This window comes from Hypanus sabinus, chromosome 5, assembly GCF_030144855.1.
Source record: "Hypanus sabinus isolate sHypSab1 chromosome 5, sHypSab1.hap1, whole genome shotgun sequence".
NCBI lineage: Eukaryota > Metazoa > Chordata > Chondrichthyes > Myliobatiformes > Dasyatidae > Hypanus > Hypanus sabinus.
In genome coordinates, this window is record NC_082710.1 from 43,835,881 (window position 1) to 43,850,186 (window position 14,306).

The 14,306-nt window shown below is 39.6% G+C and overlaps 1 protein-coding gene across 1 annotated transcript in view; it reads right to left on the reverse strand.

Annotated features, from left to right (window-relative positions):
• Positions 1 to 4,484: 4,484 nt before the first annotated feature.
• fancc (FA complementation group C) overlaps positions 4,485 to 14,306 on the reverse strand; it is a 181,558-nt gene continuing 171,736 nt past the window's right edge. Inside the window, exon 15 of the mRNA XM_059969866.1 lies at positions 4,485 to 14,276. Within this exon, the coding sequence (XP_059825849.1) occupies positions 14,118 to 14,276 (159 nt within the window). The 3' untranslated portion in view covers positions 4,485 to 14,117. The remainder of the gene's footprint in view (positions 14,277 to 14,306) is intronic.

Consider the following 14,306-nt stretch of genomic DNA (forward strand, 5'->3'; position numbering starts at 1 on the left):
GTCCATTCCCCTCTCTCATCAGGCTTCTCCTTCCATACTTTACCTTTTACACCTATCAGCTTCCATCTTCTCTCTTCATTCACCTCTTCCCCACCGATCTACCTTCCCGCCCACCTAGCTTCACCTATCACCTTCAGTTTGTGCTCACTCCCCTCCTCTCACCTTCTCGTATTGGCTTCTCTCCTTTTCAGTCCAGATGAAGGGTCTCAGCCTGAAACGTAGGCTCTATTCATCTCCATTGATGCTGCCTGACCTGCTGATTTCCTCCAACATTCTGTGTGCCCATTGTACTTGTGTAAGCACTCTTAACTCTTAACCAGATGTTGGGAGAGTCCAGTACCAGAGGACATGGATTGAGAATAAGAAGTCAGTTATTTAAAACAGAGTTGAGGAAGAACTTCTTCTCTCAGAGAGTTGTGGAGGTGTGGAATGCACTGCCTCGGAAGACGGTGGAGGCCAATTCTCTGGATGCTTTCAAGAAGGAGCTAGATAGATATCTGATGGATAGGGGAATCAAGGGATATGGGGACAAGGCAGGGACTGGGTATTGATAGTGAATGATCAGCCATGATCTCAGAATGGCGGTGCAGACTCAAGGGGCCGAATGGTCTACTTCTGCACCTATTGTCTATTGTCTATAACTTGTCATTTGATAGTTTTCTTGTTGTTTGCTTTCTATCCAATGTTTTGTAACTTCATTTTGATGTCCTTTGCACTGAATGCCACAGATTACCTCGCACAATTTAAAAAAGTTTTTCCTCAAGATTATAATTTCATTTGAATTGAAAACTTTGTGCTGTTATTACATTGAGATTCTTAATAAATCAGTCTGAGCAGGAAGCTCACATTGTAATGACAGCTTATTTATTTAAAATAAATTCTCTTGATAAAAATATTTTTAAATATATGTTTTTTAATGTGAGTATAGATTAATTTCTTTTGACCAAGCAATTGTAATTATGTCATACTTTTGCATTAAATTACATTTTCTTTGTTATTAAATGGTGCAATTTAGACAATAATATGAAACTTTATATCATGAAAATCTTTGAAAAGCTGTTTCTTGAATTGCAGTAAAATCAAACTGAAATATTATGTCAAAATGCCACTCTTTCAGGGATTGCTGATTCTCCAATTTGTATGACATCATGTTCATTACTTAAATTGTTTCATTGTCTGATGTAGTCAGCTGTCAGTGTCCACTGCTGATTCTACTTAAAAAGAAACAAAGTAGAAATTAGTCGGTTGATGTTTTTTAAGTTACAGTAGTACATTATTTTTGGATCTTTAAAGCAGGAAATGTGAGAGTTGCAATTCTTTTTGAAAACTTGTGTACTTCAAAAAATTGTCTTGTATTTTACTGTTAAATATAAGGTTTATTTTCTCATTTGTTTTAGTTTAAACAGTAAGTTTTATAACAAATTGCTTATTTGTGTGTTATTTTTATCCATGGTGCAGTCTTCAGTTGAATGTTATTAATGAAGTATTTTGTTTGTATATGATTTAAATACAATTGCAGATTCATTTCCTTATGTATCATTTCCTGTTCCTATTTAGTTTTGATGAAAGTGACCAAGTAGTGATATCTTGTAGGTTAAATTGATTTTTGGAATATCATTTCCTATACAACTGTTAATATTTGCTGATTTATGGATAATTAGATAAGTTGGTTAAAACTAATTTCTGAGCAATAATGCATTGATACATGTTGGTATGCAGTAAACATACATAATGTATTAGGAATTGTTTTGATTTAAATTGCAAAGTTTCCAAAAAGCAGAGCATTTTGTACCAGTTGTTTCGGTTGTTGCTGCATAATGCATCAAGCGTGGATGGAGGAAGGGAGAGCCTGCAACTTCTCTTTCATGTTGTGGCTGAGTGGGTTCCTGGCATTCTGATTTGTGTCATGAGATTTAAAAAAAATCACATTGCCAGGGATTACCACATTGTCACTGCCTTCGCGACTGTTGTGGAAGCCACAGCAAACATACGAGTTCGAAAACTGACGAGGCTTAAGGGTGCTTATTTGCAACAAAGAAAGAAATACACCTTCAACAAAATGTCTCCCATGGATTAATTCATCCATCAAGCATGATCTTTCTGGCAAGATGCAGAGCTTAGCTGATTGGTGAACAGTGACCTGATTTGCTTTGTTCACAGTGGCTAAGTTCTGCACCTGAGGAAAAGGAATACAGTAATGACCAATTCAGTGCAATAATGTAGAACACTTCATTGAGATTTGCAGATATATCAAGCAGACTGGCACGATTTCTTAAGCATAACGGCTATTGTGGATTTAGTAATAAAGCATTTATTGTATCAAATTTTTTCTCTCAACCCATCCTCCATTTCCATCCTACACCATCCCTCTCCCCATCACCCCTTCCTGAAAAGTGTGCTCACCCACCTTCATGATGTAATGGTGCTGTTGTGTCTTAGCATAATTCTTTTAAATCATCCCACAAGTATGCATACAGCCACTGAATAATAATAATGAGTGGGAATTCTGGTGGCTGCTGATGGCATGTTTTGTCAGTGGAAGGAGGACTACATCTAAATTAATTCTGACAGACTTAGCAAGCCAAACTCTGCTCAGGTAAACTCGTAGCACTTCAGGTCACCATTAGTGATTGAAAAGCCTGATTCATTAACTTAAATTGCAGGATATCTGATTTCTAAGATTATGTCCATAATCGATGTTATATAAACTGGCGTATTATTACCTGGTTGTTGCTGATTTATTTTCTATCACCTCACCCTTTCTTTCTCTTTCTTCTCCTATCTGAACCACAGCTTAACCTCAAATTTGATTTTCAAATCTTCTCTCTTTTTTTAACTGTCAGAAATACAGTATATCCAGAATCTTCCAAACAACAAGTGGGTAATAGAGGTGATTGACAACTAATTTTCCAAAGCTAGCAGTTTCAGGAATTTTGCCTGCAGCAGTGAAAGAAAAACTGACCTGGGTTGACTTCCAACAGATTCTGAAACTACAGAGATGTGGCACTTGTCAGATGAACCAGCTATGTAGCAGACCCGCAGCCGGCAATTACAAAGGAGGTCAGCTAAGAGTGTGCAGTATTCCCAGACAGCTGTCTTAGTGCTTTGGAATGCATTAAGACCATCAGTTGAGATCAAGCATGCTTTTGAGATGTGAAGGAAGTGCCTCAGTTCCGTGGAGAGATAGAGAGATGCCCTTCAGTGCTCACCAGCCAGGGGGAACAGAATGATCAGGTCCTGCTGGGCTCCACAAAACATTGTGCGTAAAGCGAATTTTTCAGAAAAACAGAGGGATGAAAGGAGAAAAATGATAACATTAGAAGACCAGACACTGTGTTGGGAACTGAGTAGGAACAGAACAGCCTCGAATGAGGGAAGTTATCACTTCCACTTCCCCTTTTGCCTTAATTCAGCTGTTTCTCTCTCTCTCACTCACTCACTTGAGCACTGTTTGTCATTGATCAGCGTGGCACCATAAGAGAAAGTCCTGGGGATTCGTCATCATGTAGTCATTAACATTGGCTTTTGGTACATGTGTGCTCCATTGATCAAGTTGCCAATGTCTCAACAGTATATGATCAGCACTCCCTGTGGAAATACAATACATCTTGATGCAGTGACCTGTTACATCAACCCACTCCTGCTTCCGGTGGACTCGTCCATCTGACGGAGCTTGGATAACCAACTAGAGCATTACTCATTGCTACTGTTCAGTGGTTTTCCTTTTATTAGTCTCCGGGATACAATATCTGTCTCCATCTGATGGACTGCACATTTTAATAGGAGCGGATTTTGCATCCATCCTCTTTATATTTTCTGACTTAGGGAATCTATGTCAACAGATGAAAACCTTATTACCTGTCACTTGGCTTTAGTGAAGTACGAATATCTGAACAAGTGCACAGTAGACAAGAATAATATTATGGTTCTCATCTAAGGAATTATTTCAGTAATTGCTGATACATAAATAGCTCTTGAGGGCAGTAAAGATGCTTGCTGACTTTTGTAAGTTACTGTAGCAACTGATCTGTATAAAAGTAATTAAATTACAACCATTGTTGACATTGCCAATCTTAATGTTGTACAATATATGCTGTTCAACTGCTGCAGAAGGCTGCTGCATAGTCCCAGTCTCCCCACCTCTGAAAGTGGAGGATACTAAAGCTCCACTATTTTCCAGTTCCTTTTCACATTTATAGGTTTGAAAATGCATAGAAAGGAACCCTGGTTTTTCCCCTAGTGTTGTGTGCTCTTGCTTGCAAAGAGGGAAGAAGCAAATCTGTGGATAGCGATGATGTTGTCAGCTCAGCCAGTGGTAGAAGTGCATTTGGAAAGAGTTGCTCTTTCCATGAGATTTAAGCATGAGATTTAATCAAGATCATCATAAGTGGAGTTAGTCAATGGATAAATGGAAATTTTAGCAGTGGTTTAGTAAAATAAAGTTGAGCACAATCAAGGAGACACGGGATTGCTTGGAGGAAGAGAAAATTTAAAAGAAATAGAAGCGACAGTTGGCTCATTTTGCATGCCACAGTCCCATGGAGACAGTGGGTTGTGCGTAATTAGGCAACTGGCATGGGCTAATAAAATAAGAGTTATGTTTAAGTGGAGCAACCATTGTGTGAGTGGGGAGTTGAAGCTTTGGTTCATCAAGGCTTTGGCGAGAAGAGCAAATTTGTTTTGTTATTTATTCTTTCCTTATTTCTTGCACCTTTAGAGCAGCGGAGATGCCAGACAAGGTACTGGAATGCTCCTGTTGCCAAATGTAGAAAGGTAGGGAGACCTCCAGTGTCCCTGTTGGCTGCACCTACAAAAAGTGCATCCAGCTGCAGATTCCGTCACACCGTGTTAAGGAGTTGGAGCTGGAACTGAATGAACTCTGGATCATTCAGGGGGCTGAAGGGGTTGATAGACAGGACATAGAGGGAGGTAGTTCCATCCAAGGTGCAGGGCTAACTGGGTGGCTGTCAGTAGGGGGAAGAGGGAAAGGCAACCAATGCAGAGTACCCCTGTGGCCATTCTGCTCAGCGGCAGGTATCCTGCTGGGTGGATGACCTAGCAGAGGAAGGCCACAGCGGTCCAGTCTCCAGCACTGAATCCCGACTGCTCTGGCTCTGTGGCTCAGAAGGGAAGTGGGGAGAAAAGGCAAGCTGTAGTGATAGTGGATTCCTTGGTTATGAGAACCTAAAAGGAGGTGGTTTGGCCAAGAATTAAATTCCTGGATAGTACGTTGCCTCCCAGATTCTAGAGACAAGGGACATCTCTGTTCGAGTCCAAGGCATTTTTAAGTGGGAGTGTGAGCAGCCAGAGGTCATGGGCCACCTTGGTACCAATGACATGGGTAGGAAGAATGATGAGGTTCTGGAAAGTGAATTCAGGGAGTTAGGGGCTAAGTTAAAAGAAAGGACCTCCAGGGTTGGAATCTCAGGATTGCTACCCATGCCACACGCTAGTGAGGCCAGAAATAGGAAGATTATACAGTTTAATACGTAGCTAATGAGTTGATGTAGGAGAGAGGGCATCAGGTTTTTGGATCATTGGGTTCTCTTCAAGGGAAGGTAGGACATGTACAGAGGGATGGCTTCTGCCTGAACTGGAGGACTGATATTCGAGCGGGAAGGTTTGTTAATGCTACATAGTGAAGTTTAAACTAGAGTTGCATACTCTCGTAAAAGCTGGATGGAAAAGTTCGTCAAATATGTTCAGGAAAGTTTCTTTAATGAGTACATAGAAGTCCTAGCTAGAGAGAGTGTGATTCTAGATCTTCTATCAGGGAATGAGACAGGGCAAGTTGCAGATGTTTGTGTAGGGGAGCACTTTGCACCTAGTTATCATAGTACTATTATTTTCAAGGTAATCATGGAAAAAGATAGGTCTGGTTCTCGGGTTGAGATTCTAAATTGGAGAAAGGGCAATTTTGATGGCATCTGAAAGGATTTGTGAAGTGTGGATTGGGACAGGTTTTTTTCTAGTAAAGGTATACTTGGTAGGTGGGAGGTCTTCGAAAGTGAAATTTTGGGAGTATGGAGTTTGTATGTTCCTGTCGGGAAAAAAAGCAAAGACCACAGGTTTAGGGAACCTTGGTATTTGAGAGATACTGAGGCCCTGGTTATGAAAAAGAAGGTGCATAGCTGCCATGGGCAGGCAGGAACAAGTGAGGTTCTTGAGTGTAAAAATACAAGAGAACACTTGATATGAAATTCAGGAGGGCTAAAAGAAGTTATGAGTTTGCTCTAGCAGACAAGGTGAAAGAGAATTCAAAAGAGATGTGGGGTGGTCTTAAATAGATATTTATGATTCTATATGTAATCTTGTGCTGGACACAAGAGTCTAATGATATGAAGCAAAGCAGCAGTGAGGTCATGGATTCTATCCAGATTACAGAGCAGGAGGTGCTTGCTATTTCGAGGCAAATTATTTCTGAAAAATCCCAAGGGCCTGATACTGTGTTCCCTCTGACCCTGTGGGAGGCTAGTGCAGAAATTGCAGGGCCCTAGCAGAGAGTTAAAACATGGGCCAATGCTGCTGGGACACAAGCCAGGGCCTGATCAGCCCTGGCTGGGTCACCTGGGTGAGAGTAACTGATGTTGAAAGAACTGAAATACCTGATGACCCCTGGTTATATCACTGATGTGTCCCAGTGCATCCTAGATATATATTGGCATCAAAACATTCTTAGCCATGGATGAGGTGCTGGAGGATAGTAATGTTGAATAAGCCAGGAAATTATAGGTTGGTGAGCCTGACATCATTAGTGGGAAAGTTATTGGAAGATAATTCTAAGCGACTGTGTATGAGTATGAGTATATGGGTAGAAAAAGATTGATTAGAGATGGTCAAAGTGGCTTCATGCGTGGTTGGTTCTGTCTAATCAATCTTACAGAGTTTTTTAAGGAAGGGTGATGAAGGCAAGACAGTGGATGTTGTCTACATGGACTACAGTGAATTCAGTGTGTTAGGGTCTAAGTTAAAAGAAAGAACCTGCAGAGTTGGTCAAGGAGGTTCAGTTGCTTGATATTCTAGGTGAAGTAGTAGATTAAATTGGGCATTGTCTTTGCGGAAGAAGCCAGAGCGATTGTAGATGGTTGCCTCTCTGATTGGTGGTCTGTGATGAGTGGTGTGCCGCAGTGATCAGTGCTGGGTACATTGTTGTATGCTACTTGCACTGATGATCTGGATGATAATATGGTAAACTGGATCAACAAATTTGCAAATAACACCAAGATTGGAGGTGTAGTGGACAGCGAAGATGACTATCAAAGCTTGCAGCAGGATCTAGATCAGCTGGAAGTTAATGCAGACAAGTGTGATGTGTGCACTTTGGGAAAATCATCTAGGGTAGGTCTTACACATTGAGCAGTAGGGTACTGAGGAGTGGTAGAACAGAGATATCTGGGAACACAGATCCATAATTCCTTGGAAGTGACATAACAGGTAGATTGTAAGGAAAGTTTTGGCATAATTGTCTTCATAAATCTATTGAGTACAGGAGTTAGAATGTTATTTTGAAATTGTATAAGACATTAATGAGGCCTAATTTGGAGTATTGTGTCCAGTTGTGTTCACCTACCTGCTGGAAAGCTATAAATAAGATAGAAGTATTGCAGAGAAAATTCACAAGGATGTTGCCAGGACTTGAGAACCTGTGTTTTAGGGAAACGTTGAGTAGGTTAGGACTTTATTCCCAAGAACATTGAAGATCGAGGGGAGATTTGATAGAGGGATACACAATTATGAGGGGTATAGAATGGCCTTTTTCAATGAAGTTGGGTGAGATGAGAACTAGAGGCCATGGATTAAGGATGGAAGATGAAATGTTTGAAGGGACCATGAATAACTTTTTCACTCAGGGGGGTGAATGTGGAATGAACTGCCTGCACAAGTGGTGAGTGCAGGGTCAACTTCAAGGGGCATGGAGGGCTTATGGTCCAGGTGCAGGCTGATGGGATTTAGCACTGATTAGGTGGGCTGAAGGACCTGTGGTGTAGTGGTCTATGACTCTATTTGTTCATGGTAATGTGATGGAGTGTGTTTAACAAGCCACTAATGACAGAGTAATAAACCCATGGGATTCTGCAGATGCTGTAAATCCAGAGTAACACATACAAAATGCTGAAGGAACTCAGCAGGTCGGGCAGCATCTAAGGAAATGAATAAACAGTCGTGTTTTGGGTTGAGAACCTTTATTAGATTTGCACTGCAAGATTTGGATAAATAGCCATATATACAATATATGTCCACCTTCCCTGATTAACAAGGTAATTAAATAAGTTATTGAAAATAATTGTTCTGATGTCCTTGGTCTCCATCAACCATCTCTTAGCAAAAGCAGCAGAAGGGGAAACAACTTTGACTGTTCACTTGCCCATCAGTTCTTTATGAGCGGTATCATTGAAAATGAACCAGAGACTTTTTCATCTGGAATCAGTACAACACTTCGGTTTCTCATATTTTCAACTCTTCTAATCCCATTTTTTGGATTGATCCTTCATACACTGAAGCTGAGGCTGCATCTTTTGCTGGTTGACAAACTTTTTTGCATTCATTGAAAGTTAAACCTGCAAGGAAAATGTTAAGACAGCAGTTTTTTTTTTAAACTTTCAGCTTTTCATATGATATGCAGGAGGCAGGCACAAGGGTGACTGTCAGAGGGAAAGGAAATGGATAGCCAAAGCGAAGTATCCCTGTGGCTATTCCTTTCAATAACAAATATACTGCTTTTAATACTTTTAAGGGGCACAGTCTACCTCGGGGTGCTGCAGAGAAGAGGACTGCAGTCATGATAGGGGATTTCATAGTTGGAGGGGTAGACAGGAGATTCTGTGAATATGAAAGAGACACCCAGGTGACATTTTGCCTCCCAGTTGCCAGGATCAGGGGCATCTTGGATCAGGTCCACAACATTCTAGAGGGAGAGGGGGAGCAACCAGAAGTTTTGGTATGTATTGGTACCAAAGACATGTAGGGATGCAGTGAGACTGTTAGGAAGGACAGCCAGATAGATGATAGGGCAAAATTGCAGGATGAGTGTAACATGGGGTCAAAATCAAAAAGGGTGACAAATACAGGACTGAAGGTGTTATATTTGAATGCATACAGTATATGGAATAAGGTAGATGATGTTGTACTGCAGTTGAGATTGGTATGATGTGTGCATTACTGGGTCGTGGCTGAAAGAAGATTATAGCTGGAAGCTTAACATCCAAGGATACACATTGTATCGAGATCAGGCAGGTTGGCAGAGGGGGTGGCATGGCTGTGTTGGCAAACAAAAAATCAAATCCTTAGAAAGATATGACATAGAATTGGAAAATACAGAATCCTTGTGGATAGAGTTCAGAAACTGCAAGGGTTAAAAAGACCGAGATGGGAGTTATATACAGGCCATCATATGGTGACCAGGATGTGGGCTACAAATTACAACTGGAAACTGAAAACATATATCAAAATGGCAGTGTTAAGATAGTCTTGTGGGATTTCAGTATGCAGGTAGATTGGGAAAATAAGGTGGATACTGGGATCCCAAATGTGAGAATTTGTAGAATATGTACAAGATAGCTTTTTAGTGTAGCTTGTGGTTGTGGTCACTAGGGGGAAAGGCTATTCTTGATTGGGTGTCGTGTATTGAACTGGATTTGATTAGAGAGCTTAAGGTGAAGGAACCTTTAGGAGCCAATGATCATGATAGATGTCACCCTGCAGTTTGAAAGGGGGAAGCTAAAGTCAAATTAATCAATATTACAGTGGAATAAAAGAAATCATAGAGGCATGAGAGAGGAGCAGGCCAAAGTTAAATGGAAGGGGACCTTAGCAGGGATGATGTCAGAACAGTAATGGCATGAGTTTCTGCAAGGAATTTGGAAGGCACCGGACAGATGCAGCCTTAAAGAGAAGTAGTATTCTACAGGCAGGATAATGCAACTGTGGCTAACAAGGGGAATCAAAAGCACTATAAAAACAAAAGAGAGGGCATAAAATAGAACAATAATTAATGGGAAGTTAAAAGATTGGGAAGCTTTTAAAGACCAAGCAAAGGGCATCCAAAAAAAGCCATAAGCAGGGAAAAGATGAATTATGAAGGTATGCTAACCAATAATATCAAAGAGGATATCAAACTTTTTTTCAGATATATAGAGAGGAAAGAGTAGATATCAGAGGGCTGGAAAATGACACTGAAAAGGCAGCGATGGGGAACGTGGAATGGTGGATAAACAAAATAAATACTTAGCATGTGTCATCAGTGTGGAAGACACCAGCAGTGTGCCGAAAGTTCGGGGAGCCCAAGTGAGTGTATTTGCTATTACTAAGGAGAAGGAGCTTGGGAAGCTGAAAGATCTGAAGATGGATAAGTCAATTGGACCAGAGCAGGGATTTTTTTGCCAGAGGGTAGCAAATCTATGAAATTCATTACCACAGGTGGCTGTGGAGGCCAGGTCACTGGGTGAATAAGGTTGAGAGGGGAAACTGGATCAGTCATGATTAAATAGCAGAGCAGACTCAATGGGCTGAATGGCCTAATTCTGCTTCTATCTTTATTATGGTCTTAGGAAGACTGGTCTGCTAATGTTTATCCAAAGTAAATACTCCACCGTACAGCTACCTTCCTTCCTGATGGACTATGAAATCAAGAACTCATCTCCTGTTATCCATGATTTCAAATGATAAATTTGTGGTTGAATTTACTCCATCTGAAAGGTCCAGATTATGTTTTGGGATGGCTTCTTGTGAGTATGGCAAAATGTAACCTGTAACTCTGCCTGCATTTGACCAAAACTAATGAAGCTGTAAAGGACTGCTAACTGGCTGAAAGCAGGTCCAGAAGGATTCAAAGAATCTTAAAGGAAAATTAAATCTATATATTGTCTGCACTGTATTGTTCCAGTACCTATGATATTGTATTAATACTTCCATTTTAGATATTCTTCAACGTCCTCTATCTGTTCAATCCCTTCCAAGAAGTGGACCTGATCTCTTGTGCCTACTGAACTGATATCAGTTACAATATCACACACTGGCTCAGTTCAGCAGGAACAGGAGTCAGGCCCAATGTCAGGCACATTGTGGAGGGATTGTGAACGTTAAAGAAAAATCAGTGGAAAGAAGCAATTATAGCCTCCTTGGTCTAATAGAGATTCATACTGGATCCCCAAACTAAACCATCATTTAATATTGTCCTTGTTTTGAACCCCTTAGTGTAATAAGCCTTCCTCTGAATTCATTAGGGACTTCTTAAAGATTAAAAACTTTTTAAAAAGGGTATTGTCAGTGCCAGTATTTGTTGCCCATCCTTAGTTGCTGTTCTAGCGATGGGGAATTCCACAATGTTTTTAGGTAGCAAGTTCCTGAATTTGGTTATAATAATAGTGATAAAATTCAGAGTGTAGATGATTACATTTTAGTGCATTTCAATATGTTGCTTACTATGAAATAGTTACACCATTGGTGATTAATCAGCATATTTATACTTCAGGGTGAAGTGGATAGACCATTTGATAGAAGTTTCATTCCTGCAATATATTTTCAGGAAAACAATGAAAATTTTGTATAACTTCTTTTCTCCGAGGAAATGGAAATCATTTTGTTGTTCCAACCAATGACATCACCTGTAATCCAATTCCAACCATCCTATTTTCATAATTATGTTAAAACTGTATTGATTTAAACCAGAATCTGCTTTTGAGATATAACTTTGCATCTCTACCAGCCATTGTGTGGTGAAGTTTTTAAAAATTTCTCCCCTGAATGGCATTGCTGAACTTAACATAATCTCTAATCCATGCTCCCTACTGCTGACCAGACCTCAAAGCAGGTCAATAAATTGTTTTAATGAGCTTTAATTGTATCTAAGCTCTTTTGTGGAACTTTCAACAGGGGTTTTAGAAAATGCACATCAATCATGTCGATAGGCAGTCTCCTATCTACAATGTTTCATTCTTGCAGAAAACTATCACCTTATTTGACTTGAAATGTACACTTTACAAATCTAAGCTCCCGAATGAGATCACGTTTTTGGAAAAATTAGAAGGAGCAGGCTTGAGAGAGTGCTCTTCAAACAGTTGATGGACTGCATTGAATTTCATTGTGATGTGCTGTACTACTCTTTCCTGTAGTGCCTGCAATCTCTTGCTTATTTGTATTGTTTCTACCTCAGGTTTGTATTCAGGTCTTGGAATTTCTCCATCTTTATTGCCACTAATTTTTTTTTTACTGATTTCTTTAACTCATTGTTTGTTTCATGAAAGGTCTGGTATGATGTCTTCTGTGCGAATGAATATAAAATATTAATTGGAAAGTCTGACATTTTTAAATAGTTACCTGTTTAAATAGCCTTCTAATATTCATCTTTACATTTAGGTAATACTGGGATAAATAGAAGCTTCCAATGTATTTAGTTTTCTTTTTCTGAGTTTTTGTAAGAATACAGGTGATCTATCTTTACAACCATTTGGTTAATGGAAATTCAACCTAATGGAATTCACAAATCACTACCAAAAAGAACCTGAGAAGCAGAATAAAAGCTGACTAATGGAATTTATTGGGGGGAAAAAAAAGTAAACAGGAAATGCAAAAGCAACGACAAATTTGATTTTATTTTTAGTTAATATTGTGGGGCAGTAAGATTTGGATATGACATCACTATAGCAATTGCTTGGGCTGTTGCAGGTAAGTCAGAGAAAGTGCACCACAAATAAAGAGTGCTTTAGCTGTGATTGCTAATCCAATAGATGCATGAACATCCCATCCAAGTCTTATTGCCATTACATGGTATTCAGTGGGGGTTTGCATTAAAGAAAATTGCGACACAGACTGTTCTAATTTGGGGGTTACCTTTAGTAGTTTTGGCACTCTACAGTGATTGGTAGTTTGTCGGTGTAAAAATGTACACTTTTATCAAAATTTAGTGTTCTACTCACAGTTCAGGAAATTGTTCATTTCCAACCATTTAAAAAGTACTCTTCTGGCAAAATGGGTATGGAAACACCAATGCCCTTGAACGGAAAAGCCTGCAGAAAGTAGTGGATACTGTCAAGTCCATCATTGATAAAGCCGTCCCCACCACTGAGCAAATCTACAAGAAGTGCTGTTGCACGAAAGCATCATCCATCGTCAAGGACCCTCATTATCCAGGTCATGCTCTCTTCTCATTGCTACCATCAGGAAGAAGGTACAGGAGTCTCAGGACCTACACCACCAGTTTCAGGAACAGGTATTATCCCTCAGCCATCATCCTCTTGAGCCAGAGGGGATAATTTCACTCAATCCAACACTGAATTTTTCCCACAACCTATGGTCTCACTTTCAAGGACTTCATCTCATGTTCTTGATATTTATTAGTTATTCATTTATTTTTTTCTTTGTATTTGCACAGTTTGTTGTCTTTTGCACATTGGTGTTTGTCCATCATGTTAGATGTAGTCTTTTATTGATTCTATTGCTTCTTTGTATTTATTGTGAGTGCCTGCAAGAAAATGAATCTCATTGTTGTAAATAGTAATGTACTTTGATAATAAATTTACTTTGAACTTGAAAAATAACAGAATGGAAAATGTTAGTGTACAGCCTCTTGTCACCATCCAGAGTACAAGATAAAAGTGTAAATAGGCAACATAAATTTCTTTATTTAAGTAAGGCTGTATCACACAGGAAAATGAAAGCAGGTAACTCCTATCAAAGCAGCACAGAGGTCTAATCATGTTTTTTTAACCTTTTTTGTCAGCATCTGACATTGGGTTACAATTTGTTTTAAGTCAATATTGTTGTTGATTTCAGAATCAAGATTGTTATAAACAGAAGAGACTCTGCAGATGCTAAGAATCTTGAGCAACACATAAATTACTGGAGGAACCCAGCAACTTAGGCAGCATCTGCCCCTTTCCCTTCAAGTCCTAATGAAGGGTCTCAGCCTGAAACATCGACTATTCTCCTCCATAGATGGTCTGACATGCTGTTCCTCCAGCATTTTGTGTATGTTGCTCCGGATTACTTAAAGCTTGTGTGCTTTATTTTTATATTTGCAGAAAATATCTTCCATAATTTCTTACAACCTGGTGTATTAGTACAAATGTTCAAACATCTACAAAAAAAAAAGAAGTAATCATTGGACTATAATTGCACTTTCATGATTCTTTGGCTTGCAGAAGCTGAGTTTGTAGGAGTTCAATGTTGATGTGCGCCATTCTATCTTCCAAACTGCCGCATTTTGTGTTCTGTAATCTGTGCGCCGTACTAACCAACAGGTGAGAAATTCCATCCAAGCAGTCTCCACCTAGGGTGAACTTCAACAGTGAGAGCACATAATTACACAT